This window comes from Moschus berezovskii, chromosome 7 (assembly GCF_049115385.1).
Source record: "Moschus berezovskii isolate FMDL1 chromosome 7, NW_MosBer_1.0, whole genome shotgun sequence".
In the NCBI taxonomy this organism is placed as follows: domain Eukaryota; kingdom Metazoa; phylum Chordata; class Mammalia; order Artiodactyla; family Moschidae; genus Moschus; species Moschus berezovskii.
This window is the reverse complement of record NC_142466.1, coordinates 72,566,486-72,593,209: the sequence shown is the minus strand read 5'-3', so window position 1 is coordinate 72,593,209 and position 26,724 is coordinate 72,566,486. Positions and strand designations below refer to the sequence as shown.

The 26,724-nt window shown below is 38.3% G+C and overlaps 1 protein-coding gene across 4 annotated transcripts in view; it reads right to left on the bottom strand.

The window, feature by feature from the left end:
* Nucleotides 1-26,724, bottom strand: part of INVS (inversin) — a 135,223-nt gene that overhangs the window by 56,061 nt on the left and 52,438 nt on the right. For 3 of the 4 annotated variants that reach the window (XM_055427149.2, XM_055427154.2, XM_055427150.2), the window contains 4 exons: nucleotides 8,815-8,988; nucleotides 7,179-7,346; nucleotides 3,313-3,493; nucleotides 893-1,002 (listed from right to left, as the gene is read on the bottom strand). In XM_055427149.2, the coding sequence (XP_055283124.2) occupies nucleotides 893-1,002; nucleotides 3,313-3,493; nucleotides 7,179-7,346; nucleotides 8,815-8,988 (633 nt within the window). The remainder of the gene's footprint in view (nucleotides 1-892; nucleotides 1,003-3,312; nucleotides 3,494-7,178; nucleotides 7,347-8,814; nucleotides 8,989-26,724) is intronic. The other variant, XM_055427153.2, reaches the window with a different exon arrangement.

Here is a 26,724-nt window from a genome sequence, read left to right as displayed (position 1 = left end):
ACATAGCTAAATTTGGAATCTAAGAGCTGGCTTCAAGATCTTAGACAGGACTTCCCCAATGGCTCAGTGGTAAAGAGTCCACTTGCCAACGCATGAGACATGGATTCAGTCCCTGATCTGGGCAGATCCCACATGCCACGGAGCAACTAAGTCCATGCACCACAACTACTGAGCGTGTGCTCCAGGGTCCGTTAGCTGCAACTACTGAGCCTACTTGCCACAACTACTGAAGCCTGCATGCCCCAGGGCCTGTGCTCTGCAACAAGAGGGGCCACGGCAATGAGAAGCTCACACACCACCATTAGAGTGTAGCCCCCACTTGCTCCAACTAGAGAAAAGCCCACCCAGCAATGAAGACCCAGCACAGCCAAAAATAAATAAATAAATAAAATTATAAAAACACGAAAGTACATTTAAAGAAAAAACATCACGGGCAGATCATTTAATCTCTTACAACCTTGGTTTCTTCATCTCTAAATAGGGATAACACGTCTTTCATAGGCCTGTGTTGAACTATGGATTGAATTCTGATTTCCATAGATTAACTATAGTGGGCCAACTGAATTTCTTATCTATTCATAATAAGAATGAACCCCACCTCAAAATACTTAGTATTTTTCTGAGATCCTGGGAGACAATAGAAGATAAAGGTTTACTGAAACTGTAGGTGGTAAGCAGAATAGATTTTTAGGAGTGCCAGGAAGGAGAACTATAGTTATATTTGCTGTGGGTACCAGAGAGAAAGAAAAGTAGGAAATTAAGGTATTTTAGCAATCTGAGTATTCAGTGTACTTATTCAATGGTACATTAAGGGAGGTGAGGAAGATGGAATTATACTGTGCTGATGATAACATTCTAATTTAAAAGGAGATAACTGTCATGGTTTACTTACTGCAAAGTTACTCTGAGCTGCATAGTGCAAGGGTGTTGCTCCTTGGCTGTCAGATGGAATGGTCCCAGACTTATTTCTTTCTAAAAGGAGATGAACAATCTGTGCATGGCCTGAAAGCAGACACAAGGTAGTTATCACACAAAAGGACTGATTCATTTATGGTCTATTTAAAGGAATGGGGTAAGAAAAATCACCAGTACATAAACGAGCACTCACAAGGGTTTCAGAAGAGCGGTCCCTAGTGCAGCCTCTTCTAACTTCTTACCAACTATGATTAGGCAGCACAAAGGCAAAAACGTAAATACTAAAAACTCAATGCTTTGATCAACAAGGAAATGACTAATTATAACCGCCAGATTGAGATAAAACTGTATTTGGTACCAGCTCACTGCATCCCCTGGTTCACCTTATAAAACTGCCCATCAAGAGGGAGGGAAGGTGTCAGAAGTCAGGCCCTCTCTGTCCCTAGTCTCCAGGTTCTACTGCACAACCAATCAGAACTGTATGGTTGTTCTCTTCTGCTATTCAGGTGGACCAGCTATAACACAGTCTCCTGTGACCTCTGAGGCCCTCTATCACTTCGCACCTCCGTCCCCCAATGTTTGAACATCTAGGCAGTAATTTCAAACCCCAGAAGTGGGCAGGAATAGTGAAGAGCTGGTAGAAAACAGTACTCTGCAGTCCATTTTGGAGGATATGGAGGAGGTCTCCCCAAGTGAAGGACTGTAGAAAGGATCAAAGAATGAACAGACCTGGTAACAGTATATTTAGGAAACCTGAATTTCACACATGCCATTGCTTCAGTGCACAGGGAGTGAGGCAATGACGCAGAAGCCACATTAGCAGAGCAAGAATACACTGCATGAACGCCAGGCAGAAAAACAGGAGTTTGCGTGGGAATTGTGCTCCTCTGCCTGCTCTCCAGCTGTGGTTTGAGATCGAGTGCTCCATAACACAAACGGGCAAAAGTAGGGTCAGGGGCAATTTATGCCACACACTCAATCTAAATACTTCTCATCTCGTTTGAGAGATAAGGAGAAAAATTCAGAAAAGGTTTATGGAAACACTCTAAGACAGGGGGAAAGGAACACCATGGGAAAGAACAAGAGCATACCTCAGAAAGTGATCTAGAGAAGGATCCGGAAGAGAATTTCAGGCGACAGTGTGGCATCCTTGACTTTTACAAAGAGATGGTCTCTATGAAGTGAAACAGTAACCTAAGAAGAAGATAATCTAAAATGAAAGGGTAATAGAAGGAGGTAAAAGCATAAAAAGCTTAGATAAAAAGAAATATGGATGATAGAAGGAAATCAAAATATAGCCTAAAATACAATCTATAAGAGGCAGAAAGAAAGCAGAATTCATGAAAAGAAAATTCAGTTTAGTGCTAAGCAGACAAATTTGCAAAAATGCAGAGGAAAAGGGATGAAACTAAACACTGAAATGAAGACTGAATAATTATAAATCTGACTATAAAACCAAATGCAAATGTAAGAATCATTTAAAAAAGAGATAACATGTAATTTAAAAACTAAGTCTATAATAATAATCTTTTCATAATCATTAATATTAATAATAACTGTCAGATCATATTAACAAATACCCAAAGAGTATAAGTGAAAGTATGCCAAATTCCTCATTTTAAATAGATGGGAATCAGTAAATGCAGTTTTGCTCTTGACTCAGGCTTAGCTTATGAAAGCTTTTAATAAATTTAAAAGTAACTACTAGTAAAACCTAGAAACCCTCCTGAAACATTAGGAAATTCAAAACCAGATAGCTACAATGTAATCCATACACCACAAGGAAGAAAACAAAGAAATCAGGAAAAAAACCCAAATGAAGGGGAAAAAAAACTAATCCTCAGAGATCAGAATAACAGAAGAAAGATCAGATTGTACAATTTGTAACAATGAATGTCAATGGGCAAAACTCCTTCACTAAAAGGGAAAGACACTCAGATTGCCAAAATTCAGACAGATACACATATATACTCTCCCATATAAAAAAGTGATCCCCAAAAATGTTAAGGAAAAGGCACATCAGGAAATATGAAGAAAAGAAAATCAAATATAGTATTAGCTGAAACATAAAATTAAAGCCCTTCTCCAAAAAAAGCAAAGGCACTGAATATGAAGATTATTTTATATTTACATTTGTTAACAAATGCACACTGGTTTTATAACAAAAATTTTAAAAGACCTGTTGTTGAAATTAACATATAACAGAGAATACATTTATATTGTTAAAATTAAAGCATACAACAGAGGAATTTAGGTACAAAGTACTACATATCAATTAAAAATTAAAACAATTAAATAGGAGGTGGGAGTTGATGGAGCGGGGGAGAAGCCATGGAAAATTTCGTGTACTCAAGCAGTTCCTTCTACTGTTGATCCTAGGTTTCATATTCAACTCACCTAGCAAAGCTGCCCAGTGAAGCGGCGTTCGAAATAAGTTATCATAAGATGTTATATTGCAGCTTTCGTATGAGGTCAAGACATCAACCACTGTCACATTCCCATCAGCGACTGCAAAGTGAAGAGGTGTTCGACCCTCGTAGTCTTGCCAGTTCAGTAAAGACTCTGTTGGAGCAGCATCCTATTTTTAAGGAACCAGAGACTTCAGACATACAGAGACTCCTCAAAAAAGCCACATTTGATGTAAGTATTAACTGAGCAATTTTTGAAACCTGTATATTCTCTCTCAGCAGAAGTGATAAAATTTAGAAAAAAGTATACAGTCTAAATCTTAAAAAATTTAATTTCACATTTAACTATAAAAAGTACAGAAAAATAAATGTACTTGTACTATCTAGATTAAACAGGAATCAACACTTTCCCTAATGTGTTTTTTGTTATGGATTCAACTAAAGCCATATGCTTTGTATTTTTGCTTCATATGTATACAAACACATCTTCTATGTGTTTTCAATATTTATACTTATGCATTACACCATGCATATCCTTGAATTTTTTCTTTCAAAATTATATTTTTGAATTTTTAAATTTCAACATTTGGGTATCTGTAATGATACTAGTCTATTTGTTAAACCACAATTTAGTTATCCATTCTCTTGAAAGTCTCTCAGTCATGTGGCTCCCCTGTTCATGGAGATTCTCCAGGCCAGATTACTGGATTGGGTAGCCTTTCCTTTCTCCAGGGGATCTTCCCAACCCAGGGATGGAACCCAGGTCTCCCGCATTGCAGGTGGATTCTTTACCGTCTGAGCCACCAGGGAAGCCCTTACTGAAGGATATTTAGATTACTTACACTGTTTTCCACTATTAACAAAAATGCTGCAACGCATTTTTTACATTGCACTTCCTTTACATATCTCCTTGTGGCATATATGTGAGATTTTTCTCTAGCCCAGACAATTTGAAGGGAAACTGCTGGATTGAAAGATATCTGCATCTTCAGTTAGGTATTGTCAAACTGCTCTCCAAATGGCTATACTAATTAACACATCCGTGACAATGTGTAAAAGCTTTTATTTCCCCACATGCTGGCACAAATTAACCCCTTGATGTTATCAAATTTAAAACATTTTTCCCCTTATTGCTATGAAAAGCATTTCACTGATGCTTTAAATTGTATTCCTTTTATGAATGAGGTTGAAATTTTTTATCACATGGTTATTAGATTTTTGGTTTAAACTGACAGTTCACAACATTTATTTGTTTTTCTACTAGATCTTTGTAGAGATATGATGCACTGGTTAGGTCCTCCTTCCCTACCTCCACAGCTGCTGAAAGTGTTGCCAGCAGACGATCTTCTACCGTCAGCTTTTTGGAACTGCTTTAGCAGAAGAGAGTTCCCTCACCCACCTCAGGTCCCTTTTCAGATTAGGTCATACCCAAAGTCAAGCCCTCCTGTCCCAATTTAAGAACTCTTTAAAGGGCCTTTCCAGGTTTAGAGCTCTCTATACAGTCAGCCTATTTTATAAAAGAAGAGTATGAAAGGTATTACAAAACATTTCAAAAAAGAAGTAGAATATTACCATGGCTGCATTCTAGGACCTTGAGTCTCCCAAGGACTTAAATGCACTTATAAAGGAGGGGGAAAAAGCCAAATTTGTAAGGAAGATATTATAAGTGAGAATCACCCTCCATAGACCTCAGATTTTAGAATTAACACATAAAGAATATAAAATAACTACTGATAAAACACGTAAGAAAATTAAAAATGGGTACTTCCTTGGCAGTCCAGTGGTTAAGAATCTGTGCTTCCAATGCAGGGGGCATGGGTTTGATCCTTGGTGGGGGAACTAAGATTCCACAAGCCACACAGCACAGTTAAAAAGTTTTAAAGTAAGCAAGGGAAAAAGCTCTCAAAATGATCAGGCAGATCTGAAAAAGAACCGAGGAGAACTTTTAGAAGTGAAAACACAGTCACTAAGATTGAAGACTAAACAAATAGTGTAAACAAGACTGGATGCAGCTGAAGAAAGGCTTGGTAAACTGGAAGGCAGATCTGATTTAATTACCCAGAATGTAGCAGAATGGGACAAGATGATAGAAATGTAAAAGAAAAACTAAGAGACATGGAAAGTAAGATGGAAAGGTCTGAAATATGTATTACTGGAGACCCCACAGGCAGGAGTAGAGAGAAAGAGAAGCAATACTGAGATAATGGCTGTATGTTTTCCAGAATTGAGATGCGCTAATCAGAATGTATACTAAACACACACACACACACAAAAGGCATACTAGACACACTGCAGTAAAACTGTAGAATACTATATAGAAAATTTTTAAAAACCATTCTAAGAGAAAAGATAATCTATAAAGGGATTACAATTAGACAAATAACAGACTATTTAAGAGGAACAATGAAAGGCAGAAAACAGCAAAATAACAGTCTGAAAGAGCTGATAAAAGTAACTACCTACGATTGTGTACACAGAAAAACTACATACTCAAGAGCATTGCAGAAACGCAGACATTCTTAACAGTTGAATTAATCAGGGAGTTAACTACCATACATCTATACTAATAAGAGTTCTAAGAATTGTATTTCAGGGAAAAAGGTAATAACTCTGGAAGGAAAATTGGAGAGCCAAGAAGAAATGCACAGCAAAGGAATCAGCTAACATACAAGTAGAAATAAATTAATCATTATATAAATAAAACAATAATATCTTCAAAAGTCTAATTTGTGAGTTATAAGCAAATAGGACCAAACATTAGACTACCACAGCATGTAAGTTCTAATTTGGGAAGAAATGATTAAAAAACCTTTTCAAAGAATCTACTGATAAACATTCAAAATTCATAAGTATAGAAAGTTGGTTAGATATATAATTAATGGCCAAAAGTATCAACTGCATTTCTATACACCTGCAACAGCCAGTTAAATTCATACCCTAGATAGACTTTTTAAAAAGGTTCAAAGCAGCACTGTTGTAAATAGCAAAAAACTGGAAACAGTTCCTAATGTTTGTCAATAACAGAATGAAAAATGTGTGTCATTTAATCTTCAAAAAATGGAATACTATTCAGCATATAGCAGTAAAAAGTAATATATTACAGCTACACACAGCAACACAGATTAAACCCAACTTAACACTGAACATGAGTTTGAGTTGCTGATGGACAGGGAGGCCTGGTGTGCTGTGATTCATGGGGTTGCGGAGAGTCAGACATGACTGTGCGACTGAACTGAACTGAACACGAGAAAAGGATGTCACAGAATACATACAGTATGATTCTATGAATATAAAATGCAAAAATGTTAAAAATGAAACAGTTCATTGTTTAGGAATGCAAACATATGTGGCAAAACTATAATGAAAGCCAGTGGAATAATAAACACAAAATTGAGGGTAGTGGCTGCCTCTGAGAAAGGAGACAAAAGAATGCTACTTGGAGGCACCCAGGGAACTTAAACAGTGATTCACTTGGCTCCTCCACTCAGTGATGAGTACATAAGTTTCCTTATTCCTTATATCTTAAATGTATTTATTCACTTACATCTACTTACTATTTGATAAGAACAAGTATAAAACAAAGTCAGGGATGATAAATAGGAACTCAGAAAAGTAGCTGATGGGGGAGCATGGCATAGGGAGAGAGGATGCTTTTGGAAGCAGGCACGCAGGAAATTTCTGTGTGGTCTTAAATCACAGTATTAAAATGTTCTATTTCTTGCTGATGAGCTCACACATTTTTTGTTGTACTCTTTTGAGTCATAATTTGCTCGTGTGCTATAAAATGCTTTTGCATACAGTGGATAATTCATAACGTAATTTCTTTTTGGGGGTAAGGCCATCCATTATACCTACCAGAATGCATCGCACTGTGTGAACAGCACTTGGATCTTTGTGGTTGGCTGCCCAGTGCAGTGGGATCTTGCCTTCGACATCAGGAATTCCAATATTAGAATCATGCTTGATGAGCAGCTTCACATGCTCAGGGTTATTGTAGTAGGCACTCCAATGCAGAGCTGTTTGCTGCAAAATGGAGAGATTCTCAAAATGACATTGACAACAGAACAGTGACAACACAACAAACTTTTCCCAAACTCTTACTGCATGGCAGGTACTGCTGTAAGACTTTTGTGTATTTTTCTCTCCTGTAGTCTATGTCAGGACAACTCTGGAAGAAGAGCACTCTTGAATTTGCATGTGACTGATGAAGAAACTGAGCATGAGGAGGATGAGCAATCTGCTCAATGGCATAAAGGCAGTAAAGGACTTTTACTCAAGTGATTAATGGGTCTTTGTGGACTGAACAAAGTGTTTTTTTCAGTGAAATATTTATTTTCTGGCCGGAGCACATGGCTTGCAGAATCATAGTTTCCCAACCCAGAGAACCCGTGCTCTCAGCAGTGAAAATGCAGAGTCCCAACCACTGGATGCCCAGGAAATTCTCAGTGAAATATTAGCACTACAAATGCTGTAAGTTAGGAATAACATCAATTTACAGTAGTTGTAAAATTAAAAAATTGATCTCAGAACTTCAGGTTATATGATTGACTACTAAACAAAATTTAAAAATCACATCAAGAATACTATGGGAGCGAAAAGATTACTGAGTATCAACCCAGGGACTTAATTATAAGAGTTTTAATTTCATGAGCGCACAGGAGTTTGCAAGACTCTATGATTAAGTGCCTGATGAAAAGGAAGAGGATGACTGCCTTTGTCTTACTAAAGACCATATTTTTTTCTTGTAAAGAATAATCAGAATGTTGATCAAAACAATGACCAATGTATACAACATGTTCGAATTCAAGAGCAGGGAAGATAACAATGTCAATCCCAATAACAACGTCAGAGCAAATATTACAATCAAAATGAAATCAATAATAATTTTGCAGCTAGTATTTATTGACCGCAGACTATACACTGGGCATTGTGCTAAACATTTGATATATATTATCTCATTTTATCTTCAACAACCCTGTTATCCCCTTTCGCATATGGGAAAATTGAGGTATAGAGAGGTTAAGTCAGTTGATGGACACAGAACAAGTAGTGGCTTCTACACTGAAACCCAAGAAGAAGTAAGCCAGAGCCCAGGTCATTAAAGCAGTTATGCGCTAAGCACACTATTTGGGGGCATTTGGTCACCACAAATCTCACAACAAATTGCAACTATCATGACTAACAGTCAAATAATGAGTTGGAGTTAGATAGGCCTGAGTTCACATTCTAGCCCTGGCACTTGGATCTTTGGTAGAATTTTCATCTTCTTGAGCTTCAGTTTCCCCATATGTGAAAAGATGATACTACCCACTATACTACCATTGCTGGCAGGACACAATTTAAGTGAAATCCTTTACTGGGGCATGTGGAGATTTGGAATTGTTCTACCATGTATGAGTGGTAATTGAGGCTTTCGTCCTTGAGGCTTCACATCATAAAATAAGGTGTTTGCTTTCTGTTCTACTTGTCTTCAATTCTGATAGTCTGTTACCTTGTTTTTATCCTGTGTGTCCACCTCTCCTGGTGCCATAAACTTCAGCAGAAGTGCCAAACACTTAGGGCTCTTGTGCCGAGTAGTCAAGTGTAAAGGAGTCATTTCTTCCAGATCCTTCTGCATCCAGTTTGCTCTGCGTGTAAGTAAGAGTTTCATGAAACGATAATTTCCCTAAATGAAGAATAAGAGACAGTAAGAAGAAATGTAGTCTCGATCCAAATTTTTTTTTTTAATTTTAAAATGCCTTAAGCATTGTAATTATTCTACTGGAGTAATAACATTCAGATAAATTAATAAAAGGAAAAAATACTTAAAATTCTACTATACTGTTGTTTTATTTTGCTCATGTTTTTTTCCAACTGTTTTCTACATACCTATAGTTTCCTTAGGGGTTGGTCAATATTTCATTGTGTTAAGGCAAGATATTTTATTTAATCATTCTATTATTGTTTGTAAATTTTTGAATAGAAAATACTACAATGTATATGATTTTTCACTTAGTTTTTTTTTTTCCCCCCATTGAATAAATTACCAGGAACAAAATTACTGGGTCAAGGGAGTTTGTGCATTTTATGGTTTTTGGTGTATCTTTCAAATTGCTATCTAGTAGCAACAATGTATGAATGTATTAGTTTCAGCACAATCTGACCAGCACAGCATATATTATTTATATTCAAAGTATAATAACTTTGTGAAGTAAACAGAGATTTTTAACCCCAATTTAGAGGTGAGAGAAGTGAGATTCAAAGGGGTTAAATATTTTTTCCACAGCAACTGGTTAATAAGAAGGTGGTTAGTGTTCTTGAAGAGAGCTATTTATAGTTACAACTAAGGTATAAGGAACTTCCTCACAGTTCAGGTTCCAGACTCATATGGTCACATAAACACCAATCTAGAAGTCACAGTGGGCCACCCACAGCAGGCATTGCTGTCCACATGTTAAACCCTCCAATCTGGCACAATCAATCCATCTGGAGAAAGAAGTTCTAGCTAAACTTCTTTCTCCAGATGGACTGCCTGTAATTGTACTTGTGCTTCTTTCTGGCTCAGGCAGGAAAGAATCTGCTTGCAATGTGGGAAACCCGGGTTCGATCCTTGGGTTGGGACAACTCCTTGGAGACGAGAATGGCAATCCATTCCAGTATTTTTGCCGAGAATTCCATGAACAGAGTAGCTTGGTGGGCTACCGTCCATAGGGTCACAAAAAGCCGGACACGACTGAACCACTAACACATAATGGTACTTAGATCAACCATTATACAGTATGCCTGTGTGAGCTTTGAAACCCTTGAAGAGTAGCTTTTGAACTCTTCCCTGAGATCTACTTCCATATTTCCAATTCTGATTGGAGACTTCAATATGCTTGGTACCATAGATAATTCTATTTCTTTCATTGTTTTTGGAGTATAATTGCTTTACAATGTTGTGTTAGTTTCTGCTAGACAACAACATGAATCAGTTATAAGTATACACACCTCCCCTCCCTCTCGAGCTCTCCCTCCCCCTCCCACCCATCTAGGTCAGCACAGAGCACTGAGCGGAGCAATCTGTGCTATTCAGCAGCATCCCATTAGCTATCTGTTTCACACTTGCTAGTGTATATATGTCAAGGCTACTCTCTTGGTTTGTCTCCCCTCTCCTTCCCTTCTCCATGTCCACAAGTGTGTTCTCTATGTCCATGTCTTTATTCCTGCCCTGCAAAGAGGTTCATCAGTACCATTTTCTAGATTCCATATATATTTCACGTCAACACGAACAAACTATATTCCATGATCAAATTCTCTGCCGTCCTCATGCCTATTTCTCTTTCTCTACTCAAAGCATAGTGGCAGGCAGGGCAGCCTGTCTTTTTCATCTTCTGAGACCCTCTTTCGCATTGCCTTTCTTTAGGACTGGAATGAAAACTGACCTTTTCCAGTCCTGTGGCCACTGCTGAGTTTTCCAAATTTGCTTTCATATTGAATGCAATACTTTCACAGCATTATCTTTTAGGATTTGAAATAGCTCAACTGGAATTCCATCACCTCCACTAGCTTTGTTCATAGTGATACTTCCTAAGGCCCACTTGACTTCGCATTCCAGGATGCGAAGATGAGAAAGAACGTTCAAACTACTGCACAATTACACTCATTTCACACGCTAGTAAAGTAATGCTCAAAATTCTCCAAGTCAGGCTTCAACAGTACGTGAACCGTGAACTTCCAGATGTTCAAGTTGGACTTAGAAAAGGCAGAGAAACCAGAGATCAAATTGCCAACATCCGTTGGATCATCAAAAAAGGAAGAAAGTTCCAGAAAAACCTCTACTTCTGCTTTACTGACTAGGCCAAAGCCTTTGACTGTGTGAATCACAACAGTCTGTGGAAATTTTTTCAAGAGACGGGAATACCAGACCACCTCACCTGCCTCTCGAGAAATCTGTATGCAGGTCAAGAAGCAACAGTTAGAACTGGACATGGAATAACAGACTGGTTCCAAATTGGGAAAGGAGTACATCAAGGGTGTATATTGTCACCCTGCTTATTTAACTTATATGCAGAGTATATCATGTGAAATGCCAGGCTGGATGAAACACAAGGTGGAATCAAGATCACTGGAAAAATATCAATAACCTCAGATATGTAGATGACACCACACTAATGGCAGAAAGCAAAGAACTAAAGAGCCTCTTGATGAAAGTGAAAGAGAAGAGTGAAAAAGTAGGCTTAAACTCACATTCAGAGAACTAAGATCATGGCATCTGGTCCCCTCACTTCATGGCAAATAGATGGGGAAACAATGGAAACAGTGACTGACTTTTTTGGGGGGGCTCCAAAATCACTGCAGATTGTGACTGCAGCCATGAAATTAAAACATGCTTGCTCCTTGGAAGAAAAGCTATGACAAACCTAGACAGCATATTGAAAAGCAGAGACATTTATGTGCCCATAAAGGTCCATGCTAGAAGGAAATGGCAACCCACTCCAGTGTTCTTGCCTGGAGAATCCCAGGGATGGGGGAGCCTGGTGGGCTTCCATCTATGGGGTCACACAGAGTCGGACACGACTGAAGTGACTCAGCAGCAGCAGCAGTCAAAGCAATGGTTTTTCCAGTAGTCATCTGTGGATGTGAGATTTGGACTATAAAGAAAGCTAAACATCAAAGAATTGATGATTTTGAACTGTGGTGTTGGAGAAGACTCTTGAGAGTCCCTTGGATTGCAAGGAGATCCAACCAGTTCATCCTAAAGAAATCAGTCCTGAATGTTATTGGAAGGACTGATGCTGAAGCTAAAATTCTAATACTCTGGCCACCTGATGTGAGGAACTGACGCATCTGAAAAGACCTGGATGCTGGGAAAGACTGAAGGCGGGAGCGGAAGGGGATAACAGAGGATAATATGATTGGATGGCATCACCGACTCAATGGACATGAACCTGAGCAAGTTCCAGGAGTTGGTGATGGACAGGGAAGCCTGGCGTGCTACAGTCCATGGGGTCACAAAGACTTGGATACGACTGAGTGACTGAACTGAACTGACACTGTCTACAGACTTAACATTGTTGGAAATGTGATTTTAAGTAATATAATTACAATGCTTTAATGTTCTACTATCAGGGGCTATCAGTATTAATAAGGAAGACACTTATTAATTGAGCACCCCCACCCCCACTCCCGCTGTAATGAATGCGAGGCTCCAAGGCAACAGGGAGGTGAGGAAAGCCCAATGAGACTTGTCTGCTTGCCTCAGAGGCAGGCACAGAGGCAGGAGTCGACTCAGCTCCAGCGTAGAGGCTGAAATAAGGGAGAAAACTAGGAAAAGGGTCCATAAGGCTGTCTACACTAGATGGGCAAACCTGGAATGGACTGAAAAAGATGGATGCAGCTCAGTTATTTCCATTCAGAGTGGTTTTCCTTGACCACCCTAGGGAAAACTTATTTTGTTCTTCATTGCAGAATCTTTTCATTTCCTTCACAGCACTTTCCCCAGTTTGCAGTTACATATATATCTGTTAATTTCTCTTTACTGAGATCTCCCTCACAAGTAGTAAGCATAATGAAGGCAGAGGCTATGTTTTATTGATCACTGTGCTCAGCATGGTGCTTAATAAATGTTACTTGAAGGACTGAGTGAATAAGAGGAAATAAAATATCTTCTAGAGCTTTTTGTTTTTATTTAAAACTTATTGACAGTTGCTAAATTAGTGCTTAACAGTTAAGAATATTAATTCTCAAATATGTGGTATTTGGTTACTCTTATTTTTTAATATTTATTTATCAGAGTTTCATTCATAGTGGACATCATTTATCTGGATTTTTTCACTTCACCCAATGCCAGTTCCAGTTTTTGAGAAGGTACTAAAATTTCCTCAAGAGGGCACCCTGCTCTAAATCTTTTGCCATCTTTCTTTGAAAAAAGAAAAAAATGCCCAGGAAAAACAAACCTATGTGGTACTTCATACCAAAAAAAATAAGGTTTGACCTTTCTGAGCATAACATTTCAAATATTACAGAATAATTCATCATGACCTTTTAAAGATAGTCAATCAGACAATCATTGTGATTTTGAAATTAAGAGAAAAAGGGAAGGAGAAGAAGGAAACTAGAATATGTTAGGGGGTGGCTACTGAGTTATAGACACAGTGCTTATTATATTTACACTCCACATTATTCTGGGGGTTCTACCTACACAAAAAATGGTACATTTCAGTAATAATTAATCATTCAACAAACATTCTTGGAGCCTTGTTACAAAGCAGACAAGAGTAAAATGTACTTTAATTTGACACAGATTTCATCTTTGTTCTTCACAGAAGTATCATGGGAAATTTTTACATATCAAATAAAGTATCTTCCTGTGCTTCTAATTTCCTCATCTGTAAAACATAATAATAGTACCTGAGATTATCATGTATATGAAATGAAAAAGTAATATTTGTACTTAGAACAGTACACAAAGCAAATGCTCAGTGATGTTTGCTAATTTTATTACAGTTTTCCCATGTGGAGGAGGCAACAAAACACAGATGGTCAAGTGGAACCAAGAATGACCCATGACTGAGGGCACGTAGATAGAAAGATCTAACTGAACACAGTATACATAGCTCAGCTAGAGGAGAGAACCAAGGTTAGGAACAGGTGAAAATAAAAACAGATGGAATGTTCTATATAATGGCTTTTCTGATTTTTTTTTTAACATTGAGAAAAATGTCTATACCTTCAGATAAAGGTGATACAGTACCAAAAAGAACATACCCAATAGGAATTTAGTGGGGAGTATTGCTGTGCTGTGCTCAGCCATGTCCGACTCTTTGCAACCCCATGGACTGTAGACCCCCAGGCTCCTCTGTCCATGGGGATTCTCCAGGCAAGAATACTGGACTGGGTCGCCATGCCCTCCTCCAGGGGATCTTCCCAACCCAGAGATCAAACCCAGGTCTTCTGCATTGCAGGAGGATTCTTTACCAGCTGAGCCACCAGGGAAGCCCATGAATTCTGGAGTGGGTAGCCTATCCCTTCGCCAAGAGATCTTCCTGACCCAGGAATTGAACCGGGGTCTCCTGCTTGATCAGGCTAGCTTCTCCTATTCCAAAGGACACAGACCATCTGAGATACTATTGACAAATGCTGGGACTAAAATCAATATAATCCATTTGGACCAAGATCAACCTCCTTGGTTTTATGAACAAGCATTTGTTAAATGCTCACTGTATACAAACTCAATTCTGAGACTGAACAGAGGGGACAGACAGCTCTTTGAGCTAAAATCAGGAGAGTATTTATAGTACCATTGGAAAAGAGGAAAATACTAGTTTCAGGTAGCAAGCTATTTTGATAACCCCTGATGACTGTATAACTTTTGGGACCCATGTTATAGGCTATAAACGTGTTACAGGCCCATAAAGCCCCCTCAATACATATGCAAACAAACAAAATGTCCAAACATTTCCTCACCATTGCTCCAAATCTAGACTTCTTATGTTTTCAGGTTTATTATGACACAATTACTTTTGTTTTGATACTAAGAATTTAGTATCATCTCTTAGGGCCACATGACACAATCCTGAGGTGAAGAGTGGGGATCTACTTTTATAATTTCTGACTGGGTAGGAAATAGTATAAGAGTGAAATAGATAATAGATCAAAAGAGTATATATTCTTAAGAAAATTCTGCAGGCAAGTAAGCAGAAATGAGACCTAAAGTTACAAAAAAGTCCTATTTCATCAGTAAAATGATATTAACTCTGATATGATTAGGTCTATTATGTCATGCAAATGTGAAAATATTTCCTGATGGCTCTGAAACATTGAATAAGATGTCATTTTTCAGTTTGGGGTTTTTTGTTGTTGCTGTTATTGTTAGCTACTAATAAGCTTCATCTTAATCTTTCTATAATTATTAACATGATGATCTTCTTTTGTCTGTCATGTAAATGATTATGACATTTGGATTTTCCCCAGATACATGAAAAGGAGTATAACATCTGAAAGGGTAAAAGAGAATGAAAAAGCTCTCTGACCTGGAGAACAGCACTTGAAATGAATCTGAGAAACAAATCAACTCAAAATGTCACTTAAGTTCATATTTTTGTCTGTCCAATTTGCTAAGATGAACTCCTTTTTTTAGGAAAAGTCATTTAATCTAAATAGCAAAGATATGGAGGTTTTGAGTGAAATACTTTCATATTTTAATTTTTCATTTTTAAGAAATAAAATATAACATGTATGGTTAACACTCCCTTTGTGCCCTTCCCCAGTTCTATTCCCTTTCTATCTTTGGAGAAATTGGTGATTATTATTCCCATGAATGTTTTGATATATTTTATTTCTTACAAATACATGTATTCATAAACTACACAGCATTATTTTGTATGTTTTCGATCTTTATATAAGTAGCCCTCCAGGAATCACTTGCCACCTTTTACTCAAAGCAATATTTTTGAGATATATCCAAATTGCTTTGGTTCATACATTTTCACTGGAGAAAGCATTCTGTCATATGAAAATAGTATATTTATTTATCTCTAAGGGAATATTTAGCTTGTTTCTCATTTTTCACTATTACAAACAATATTGGAATGAATTTTCTCGTATATATCTCTTGGTACATGTACCAGAATTTCTGAAACCGCTGGGCTGTAACTCTTCTCTCAAGTAGGTACTCCAAGTTACGTTCACACCAGTTACGTTTGAGAATTTTTGTCTCCCCACATCTTCTCCACACGTGGTTTTGTCAGACTTGCTAACTTTTGCCAATGCGTACACAATTGTGTCTTATCATGGATTTAATTCTCACTTTCCTTCCTGAGGCGGAACGTCTTTGTTGGCTATTTGTTTCTTCTTCTTGAACAGCCTTTTTGTGTTGTTTACTCATTTCACAGCTGAGCTATCCGTTTTTTCCTTACTGATCTGTAGGAGTTTTCTGGATACTAATTCTTGACTTATTTAGCAAATATCTTCTCTCTTTGTGCGGCTGTTCTTTTTGCTTTGTTTACACACTTCTGCTAGGAATAAATTCATTATCTGAAATGATGATATTGTTAGCTGTCTCAGCATTAGATTACTTCATATATATTGTTTGCGGGTTCATTTTGAAGCGAAGATTGCTGTTATTTTTTGTTTTGTTTTCCTTTTTTTCTGTCTGCTCACCTTTATAGCTGCTAACACCCAGCTCCTGGTCCATTTAAGAATTTGTATTTATGATGACGTTTTGCAGCCCCATGTCTAGTGATATTAGGGGTATCGCAGTTACTGTCACTGAGCTAGTGGGTAGCTTCCTGCTCCTGAGACTTGATCTTTGTCCTGCTCCTACCACTTCTCTAAAACAGCTTCCTCTAAAGTAATAGCCTCATGTCAAGACAAAGAATACCCCAACTCTAAGTAATTTTTTTTTGCTTTAGTGTGAATACAGGACTGCATATAGCAGCCCTTTTCCCCATTGGGTCACTGAAGAGACCAGATATTTTCCCCAAACCTGTATGTTTCCTGATGCATTCCTGTTCTATGTCCTCAGCATTTATATTTACTCTCATGGTAGTTGAGGGAGAAAACAACTGTCCACCAAACATTCATTTTATTTTGTTTTCATTTATAGGTTTGTGTATAATTTTCTCCTGGAAATATTATAACTATATATATATATATAAAATAGCAGAAATAAATGTAAAGTAGGCATTCTGCCATATTTTATCTAAATCCTAATCACTCTGTACCCCCAAAAGATACATTATTTAAAACTGAAATGGAAGTAATATAAACATGATTTGTTGTTATTAATTCTAATGATATCTATATAATTACATATTTATAAACTCTCAATGCATTTATAATATTAATTTTTAATAAAAATCACTATCCCTAGGAAGTATATGGAGAAGGAAATGGCAACCCGCTCCAGTATTCTTGCCTGGAGAATCCCAGGGACAGAGGAGCCTGGTGGGCTGCAGTCTATGGGGTCGCACAGAGTCAGACACGACTAAAGCAACGTAGCAGCAGCAGGAAGTATATGGGTCACAAATATCAATAACCTCTTTATATCAAGCTTTCCTGTAATGGCTGCAGACACAAATCAGTCTTTAGAAATACCACAGTAGTGTCGGGAGAGGCACTCTGCCATGGGGCTGGAGTGTCCCTGCATGTTCTTATTAAGTGTGACAAGAATGCAAAGCCTTGACTCCTCTATTTGGGCCATTTCTTGGAGTTGGTTCTGTACCAAGCAAACTTGTGGGACATTCATGTCTCCTTGAACATTAGATCAAGAGCAGTCTTGCTTAGTATCTACTAAAGTAAGTAGTAAAGTTGGAGATACGCCCCAGTTCAGCATCCCTCAGATGCCATGTGAACCCACTGTGTGCTCAGTGTCCATTTGGGGCCCTGGCAATGCCTCCTGGTTCTTGGCGTAAAGGAACTGATGCAAAGATGCAAGTAATTATGCTTTCTGCAGTGCCATCAGTGGTAAGCTCTTTTGTCTCTGATGGCACTCATATATCTTCTGCCAGTACTTAGAGCTAATTCATTACCTTGTAGTAAGTTGGTGCATACAAAGAAAAAAGCAGGGAAGTAGGATAAATTATATCCAACAACTGACATTACAGGAAATGAGGAGGGGATGCTGACAGAGACACAGTCTTATCGAAGAGCAAGGACAAGGGCCCTGCAGGTCATGTTCAGGGATGATTCCACATGGAATCTTCACACACCCACATGGAGGGCAGGGCTGGGGAGGTAAGGGATCCCGCTGACCTGTCTGTTCACTCAGTGATGAGGAGCAGGATTAAAAGAACCTGCCCAAGTGATGCCTTGGTTTTGGCTCATCTTCCTCTGGGCAATCAAAGAAAGAGATGACAGCATGAAAATGGGGCAGCAAGCTGAAAGGCAGTGTGGTTATGGTTGCAGAGCCAAGGACTTTCCAAAGTGGAAATAAACGGTGAAAGCAATGAGACCCTGCTATTTGATATAGAACTTTGGGTGGACTGAAAACAGTAGACGTTCCCTTGGTTGAGACTTGAGTGAGCAATGGCTCAAAAGTGAAAATGAATGCAATGCCTTGTCTAATAATGCAGAGCCAACTGTGCCATGTACCCAACCCCGGCTATAGTCTGCTTTGTTTGGTAATGAGGACAAAGCACTGGGTGTGGAGGTGGCCACTGTTTAAAGCAAAGCTGCTTGTTTAATGGTGCCCTCAATACATAGAGGTTCCCCTGAATGCCTTGGCCTGATTTACTGATCTGGCTAAGTTAAAACTTGATGGCATCCACTGGGAGGCAGTCCAACCACAACTGGGAAGCAGTCCAATCTCAATGACAACTCTGGAAGACTGACTATGCTAAGGATGGGTCAGCCCAGTGGGCTGAAGTGAAAGCCACTGTCCTTAACTTAGATACTACTCTTAAGGATGGGACATGGTTTTTTTAACTCATGGAATGTTGTCAATGTTCAAGTCATCTGATCTGGCACTTGGAAGACTATAGATGATAGTTTACAGACATCCCTCTATGGGGCTACAAACTGTGGAGATAAACTCTAGCTGCCAACTGAACAGTCTGGGTCAGTCATGTAGATGCCCACAGTAAGGGCCTTATTCTCTTATGAGACCAGCTGGTGTCAGGCTGCTGAATAAGCCTCTATTGCCAAGGTCACTGGCCATTTGCCTCCTGGATTCACCATTGCACTAAACATGGTAATGAATCCATCATCACAGATTGGACCCAGAGTAAAAGGTACATGTTTGATGTAGAAGCTACCACTGCATACCAGACTTGCTTGTTCTTCTAAGTTGGCCGATTTCTCTTCAAATAAAGGAGGCCACTTTAACAGGGCATTGCCCCTGCCCATTCTCGGCAGGGATTTTGACCAACCCCTTTCAGGGACACCTTATGCCTCATGATTGCAGACATGTTTCAGGTTACAAAGTCACTGTTCCAGTCTGATTAGCCTATACTAGCCACAGCATTGAGGCCCATGAAATTAAAGTGTTTTTCATGTTTCGGGTTTCTACACCGTCTGACTACGATGTGTCTTTTGTCACAAAGACCATCCAAAATTGGGCCAATAGTTAAGATATTTTATGGACATTCTATGCCCCATACTGTTTCCAGGAATCTGAAATAATCAGAAGCAGGCATGGCTTCCTCAAAAACAAATAAGATTTCTAACTCTACTGCTGTTACCTCTTCCTGATCCACACACCTAAGAGAGAGGTAGTTTGGTTACTGTACATGGCTACCCTCAGAAAGAGTTCATCTCCTCATGGCAGCCTTCTGGGAAATAATCAGGACAAAAGGAGTGGGGGATTATACACAGCTATTTTGAAAATGGAGGATTCATACCCTAAGAGTAATCCCAGGCTGGCCTCGTGGGTATACCCTCTGGGTGGCATGTGTGTGTATATGCTCAGTTGCTAAGTCATGTCCAACTCTTTGTGACCTTATGGACTGTAGCTCACCAGGCTCCTCTGTCCATGGGATTCTCCAGGCAAGAATACTGGAGAGGGTTGCCATTTCCTACTCCAGGGGATCTTCCCGGCCCAGGGATTGAACATGTGTCTCCTGCATTGGCAGGTGGGTTCTTTACCACTGCAACACCTGGAAAGCCAATGGTGATCCATGTTTAACAACAAACCCTGAACTAAAGTGACTTCTGCCTCTTCAGGTTTTATGTTTATATCTGGAGGGGAGAGGGAAATATTTCTCCACTGGGCTTAGGGGTTGTTTCTCAGCCCATCTAGTGCCTCCTATAATTATCGGCAATAACACTGAGATCAGCAAGTCAGCCAAACTCTCTTGCATTTATCATAATAGATAACAGAAAAGCCTTAAGAGTATATCTTGGCTATGGAAAGTAAGACCTGCTGTCTCCCCTGGTACTTAGTCACAGTGGACTTAATCCAGGACACTGAAGTCAATACTGCAGGTTGTTCTCATCCTGCAGCTTAGAATTCTATCACTTAAATGCTATAATGAGACATATTAATCAGATTTGTTCCTAGTCTCTGTTGGTCAGATTAATCAGAGTAGCTGATGGAAGGGCATGCTCATGTGAAGAACATGGAGGGCCAAGTGGTGGGTTGTTGGGAGAGGCAATTTACCATGGGTCCTAATCAGCCATGCATGTTCTTATGCCAAAAATGCAGAGACTTGACCATTCTTGGCCTAGGCAGCTTCTCTGGGCCAGGACAATTTGAACGACAGGACATCTCTTCCATTGAGTTTCCTAACTGTTCATTACAAAGGTGTAGATTCCTGAAGTTGAGTATCCCTCTGTGCTGTGATGGAAACCTACTGCATGTACAGCACCTATCTGGGCCTTCAGCAACTCCCTCATGGTTCTTTGGGGAAAGGGAAATCAGTGCAAACAGATGGGTGCTGGTGCTTTCTTTCTACACCGTGAATAATAAGTTTCTTTGTCCCCGACCTGGAGGCTTGTGTCTATTGTCAACATCCATGAAGCAGTAACAGACTAACTTCTTAGCTTGTGTATAGGGTAAAATAAAACCTTAGGCCTTGAAAATAGTTCTATATTATTGCAACATGAATGAAGTATAAGAAGAAGTGAAATGTGATTAGACAGGTGACTAGGGGCTAGAAAATGGAGTCTAATACAGCATGATGAAGAGTCTAAAACTTATCATATAGGTAATGGGGCACCAATGAAGAGTTTGAGGAAATGATGTGAGTAATGTTTTTAGAAAACACCCTGGAGGCAGTCTGAAGCATTGATTTGAGACTGTAACAAACAAATCTTTGGCAGTGCAACTGGTTAGAGGGTTACAGCAGTGATCCAGAATAGAAACGTTGGCAGCTAAGCGGAAATCAGAGGATGGGCTGTGAAATGTAAGAGGACTCCTGAATGGGTCCAATGGAGAGTGGTGTCAACAACTGAAAAGATAGAAGGAACAATAGGATTCAGGATGAAGATTTTGAATTCTGTTTTTTTAACATGTGGAGTTTAGGATGTCTGAGGGAAATCTCACAGAGATGTCTAACAAAAAAGAAAAGAATCTATATGGATCTGAAGATTGGAAGAGATGGCTAGGATTCAAGATCAAGGTTATAAATCATCTATATTAATAGCTATGTCAACTGTTTCATCAAATGACATAATTTCTGGAATAAATGAAAGCACATAAAACTGGAAAAATGAATCTATACATCCTAACTGAAATATAAACATAATTTAAATAACCACATAAATAGCTTAGCTTAGTATAATGCGATCCATACTGTTCTTTTTCCTAGACCAGGAGATACTGCTATCATATCAAATACAGAGTGTAAATAAATTGGAAAAAAGATGGGCCTTTCCTTATTATTATTGCCTGCTTGGATAATTTTTTGGCTCCAATTAGGTGTCTCACTGTACTTTGGTTTCATGCTTTTTTTTTTTTTTAATGTGAATCCTTACAGGAAACAGTTTTAAAAACCAAATTTTTGAATGACTGAGCTATAGAAATGATTACATGGATTACTGAGCTATAGAAATGAAATGAAATCCGTGTTGCTTTTTCCAGTCAGAGACATTCTCCTTCTTAAATTTCTGATTTCAAGCCTAAATACTGTGTTTTACAGGTAAATTTTCTAATTACTCAACACCTGTGATGATAACCACATCACTAACATGTCAACTTAAGCAAATCTTAATTTTTTTAAAAAAAAAGCAATTTGACAATTCTCTAAGCAAAGGCTAAGAATGGCACTTCAAAGGCAGAATGGGAGCTCTATTTGTTGCTTTTCAAGTTTAAGATGTTCATCCATCTGGCAGAGCAGCTAGACAATACATCAGCCAAGAACATCTCGCTGGCTTAAAACAGATTCTGGCTCTCAAGAAGGATTTGACTGAAGGAAAGGCAACATCTTTAGTTGCTCTGTGGCTGAACTCTACTAATATTTCTCTTCAATGCCTCCTCCAAGCCTTGGCTCCATCCACTAACTTGGTTTCCATAGGAATAGACAGAACTATCAAGTGGCACATAGTCAAACAGCACAACAGAAAAAGAAAATGTTACTGTCAAGAAAAAAGTCGACAGACTTTTCTCTAAGAAAAGAAACTATAGAAAGGTATCCTTGACTGTGAGGGTTCCTTTCGCAATGCTGGATTTTTCATGTGATTTTTCTGCCTGATAGGGACAATTTCTTAATATTAGTATGAAAATCCCTTCAGTAAAGAGCATTTCATACAAAAAAATAAATATTCAAAAATTGTAAAATGCTGTGATGCTTCTTTCCATAAGTACAATTCCCTCATGCTTGTGAGCTACCCTCATTTATTTAGAGTGGTGCTTTAAGTTGGCACAACCTTTTGGGCTGATTATAAAACGTATTTTGTTTCTCATAGTTGACATTTTATTTATAGGAAAACATTGATTTCATCTTAAATCAGTAGTTCTCAAACTCTAGCATGCATCAGGATCTCTGAAGGGCTGGAAAACAGACTGCTTGGGGACTTCCCTCAGAGTTGTTCACTCACTAGCTCTGGTGTGCGTTGTAAGAATTTACATTTCCAACAAGTTTATGGGAGATACCAGTGCCGCTAGGTCCAGGAGTTCACACTTTGAGAATCATTGTTTAAACAAATAACCTAATTATCAGGATTCTCAACCACAAAGAACTTAAAAAAGCACCCGCAACCACCAGAAAAGAATGCCTGTCTCATTCTAGGTCAATGAAGTCAGAATTTGAGACTTTGGGATTAGTATTTCCTAAATGCTCTGCAGGTGATTTGAAAATGGTATCAAGAGTGAGACTTTCTAATTCAACAATTCATTCAACATTCAACAGTTCCTTACTATGTAATTACACTGAATCAGACACTCTGCTAAGGGTTTTGGAAGCTTTAAAAATACTTAAAATACATATGCACAGTCATTATACATTACAATGCAGTACAAGCAAGGAGGGGCAAGTGCATAAAAAATACAAAATACACCAAGAAGGTTGGATGATGACCTTCAAAGGAGGAAAGAATTTACTCCTAGTGTTCTCATTGTTTGATGAACATTATAATCTGCCTGGTCTGTTCTCCTCACTGACCCTGACCAGTCTTCTGAGTTGCACTGAAAGCAGTTACTTTTAAAAAATCATGTTTTATGTATATTATCATATGTGAAACAAATCGCCAGTCCAGGTTAGATGCATGAGACAGGGCACTTGGGGCTGGTGCACTGGGATGACCTAGAGGGATGGGACGGGAAGGGAGGTGGGACGGGGAGGGAGGTGGGACGGGGGTTTAGGATGGGGAACACATGTACACCCGTGGCGGATTCATGTCAATGTATGGCAAAACCACTACAATACTGTAAAGTAATTAGTCTCCAATTAAAATAAATAAATTTATATTTTTAAAAAATCATGTTTTAGTACTAAATTCAGAAGCTAAATCCAAACAAATCTTGTTTAACATTTGGTTCCTTTGAAGCACCGCAAGTCTTGTAGTAGGCTCCATCTTTAGTTTTTCAACAATGTACCTTCTATTGATCCTAACATGCAGTTAAAAAAAAAAAAAATCAATTCATCTATTTGGCTAAGATATGTTCCTTTGGGGAAACTGTTTCAAACAACTGATTGAATCCATCTGTTGCCTTCTCTACTTCAGTTCCACACTATGGATGGATTTCTTAGATAGCAGGAAAGACAAATGACAGATAAATATGTAAATAAATTCAATTACACTCAGAAATCTTTAATGAACCTCATTCAGGCTACGCATTAAAAGGTTTCATTAAATGCTGAGCACTAAGTAGTTATCTGACTTTATAACTATGACCCATCTTCAAAATAGTAGCCAAATCCCCACAATGAATTGTGATACCTGAATTCAAACACTTGCCTTCTAGTTTCAAATCTAAGCCATTTTCAAAATATCATATCACACACCACCTCCAACTACAGATCAACCTCTGAACTCTGTACTGTTCCTCACCTTTCTTCCACTGTTCTGGGACCTTTTCTCTTGAAATTAAGAAAGAGGCAACTGAGTTGGTAAAAAAAAAATAATGCTGAAGTTTAGCAGTTAGAGTGGGGAAGAAACATCAGTAGAGCAAAGATTATTTTCACTGTTCCATTTGATAACTTATCCCAGGATAAGTGTCCCTTTCGCCACAGCTATGTTTTAATTCTAGTTTAACAGTCCTTCTAAATTCAAGCACATCACATTCTTAAATCAACATTTTAGTATTGCCCTCAAGCTCTTTGTGGACCAATTATATATAAACAAATACACATTTGAGAAAGCAATTCAAAAATTATGAATTATATATTTCATATGTATTGAAAACTTTGGAAAATTATTAAAAATTTGGAAAATAAGAAAAAAGATCACCTACAATTCCATCACCCTAAGTCTAACATCAGAGAAGGCAATGGCAAGCCACTCCAGTGTTCTTGCCTGGAGAATCCCAGGGAAGGGAGAGCCTGGTGGGCTTCCGTCTATGGGGTCACACAGAGTTGGATATGACTGAAGTGACTTAGCAGCAAGTCTAACATATGCTTTTTTTGAGCCTCTTGGTACAATTTCTTCCACTTATTATTAGCTTTTTTGTTTAACGTGAGAGGTCATTTTTATAGTTTCCATCAGACCATACACCTAATTTCACATCTAGAATAAGCAGTAACTGATTAAAAATAACATTTTAGGGCTTACTCTCTGTCTGTAGAGTGTGTTTCTCTCTAAATAAATCTATTTCTTACCTATGAAAAAAAAAAAAAAACTTCTATTATTGGCAGCTATCTATGGAAAGCCACTCCAGTACTCTTGCCTAGAAAATCCCATGGATGGAGGAGCCTGGTAGGCTGCAGTCCGTGGGGTCGCTAAGGGTTGGACATAACTGAGTGACTTCACTTTCACTTTTCACTTTCACACATTGGAGAAGGAAATGGCAACCCACTCCAGTGTTCTTGCCTGGAGAATCCCAGGGACGGGGGAGTCTGGTGGGCTTCTGTCTATGGGGTCACACAGAGTCGGACACGACTGAAGTGACTTAGCAGCAGCAGCAGCAGCATTGGCAGCTATCATAATAATAACTGACTCAGGTGGAGTGGCCAGAGGAGGCTAATACTTGTGGGTGAAAGTTTGAGGAGTAATAAGATATTTACATAGTTTCAAATGAGCTCTCCACAAAATACATATTAATCACAAAAAGAAAGCAAGTAAGGTTACACTGGAGCAACCTGGCAGATGTCACTTTATCCAAATGATCAAAGTCATCACCAGTAATGGGACAAATAACATCATGCGTTTCTGCTATGGTGCACTAAGACGAATACCACGCATCATTCCTGTGACATTTTTACCAAAAACGTATAATCTAGATTATGAGGAAACATCAGACAAATTCAAAATGAAAGACAATATAATTGGTCTGTACACTTAGAATGTAACGTCATATGTGGTCACACATACACACTCACACACACACACAGAGAAGATTAAGGAACTTTTTCAGATGAATGAAAATTAAAAAGATATAATAATCAAATGAAATGTCTAATCCTGGATTTTCTCTTAGAGAGATGATATTTTTTGGATCACTGGAAAAATCTAAATAAGATTTGATAATAGTATTTATGTTAGTTGCTTGGTTTTAATAATTGAACTGTGGTTATTTAAAGGATGTCCTTGTTAGTAGGAAATATGCACTAAAGATGTGACAGCAAAGGAGGATCATGTCTACAACCTACTCCAGATGGTTGAGAAGACAATGTCTCACACTCATACACTGAGAGTAAAAGATAAAGCGCATGTGGTTAAATGTGCACATCTGGGGAATCTGGGTGAAGGGTACATGAGAATTCTTTGCAGTATTCTTGCAACTTTTCTGCAAATCTGAAATTATTCCAAAATGTAAAGTTAGAGGGGGAAGAGAGGGAAAAAAACTTAATTTTATTATAAAAGTAGTATGATGTTCATTAAAGAAACTTCAAAAATGAAGACAAATACAAAGAAAACAATGAGCAGACTGCATTTCACAAACATGAGGGAACCATGGCTTACACTGATTCACTTGCTCCCTGTCTCTTCCTTATAGGACATGTTTCTTACCCTCAGATGGGCATTTACATTTTGAAATTTTCCATAATCATACCTTTATTAATATTCATAATATCCCTTTTATGAAGGCCAGAATCATTGTCAGTTCACAGATGAAGAAATACAGATTCAAAAATTTAAACTATGGGTTGACTTTAGAAAGATTACCAGTTTATATAACAGAAAAAAAAAGCAATGCTATTGGATGGCTGGTTGACTATGATTCACAAACCAGCTGCAAGTTAGCTTCCTGTAAAACAATAAGTTTGGAGATGATTTGGGGGATTCCTTCTAATACTAAAATGTCACAATTTTAATTTCTTCAATTATCACCAACATTGTTTTGTATACAGAATGTGCAGTGCCTAGCATGGTGCCATATAATATACATATATATTATATACAT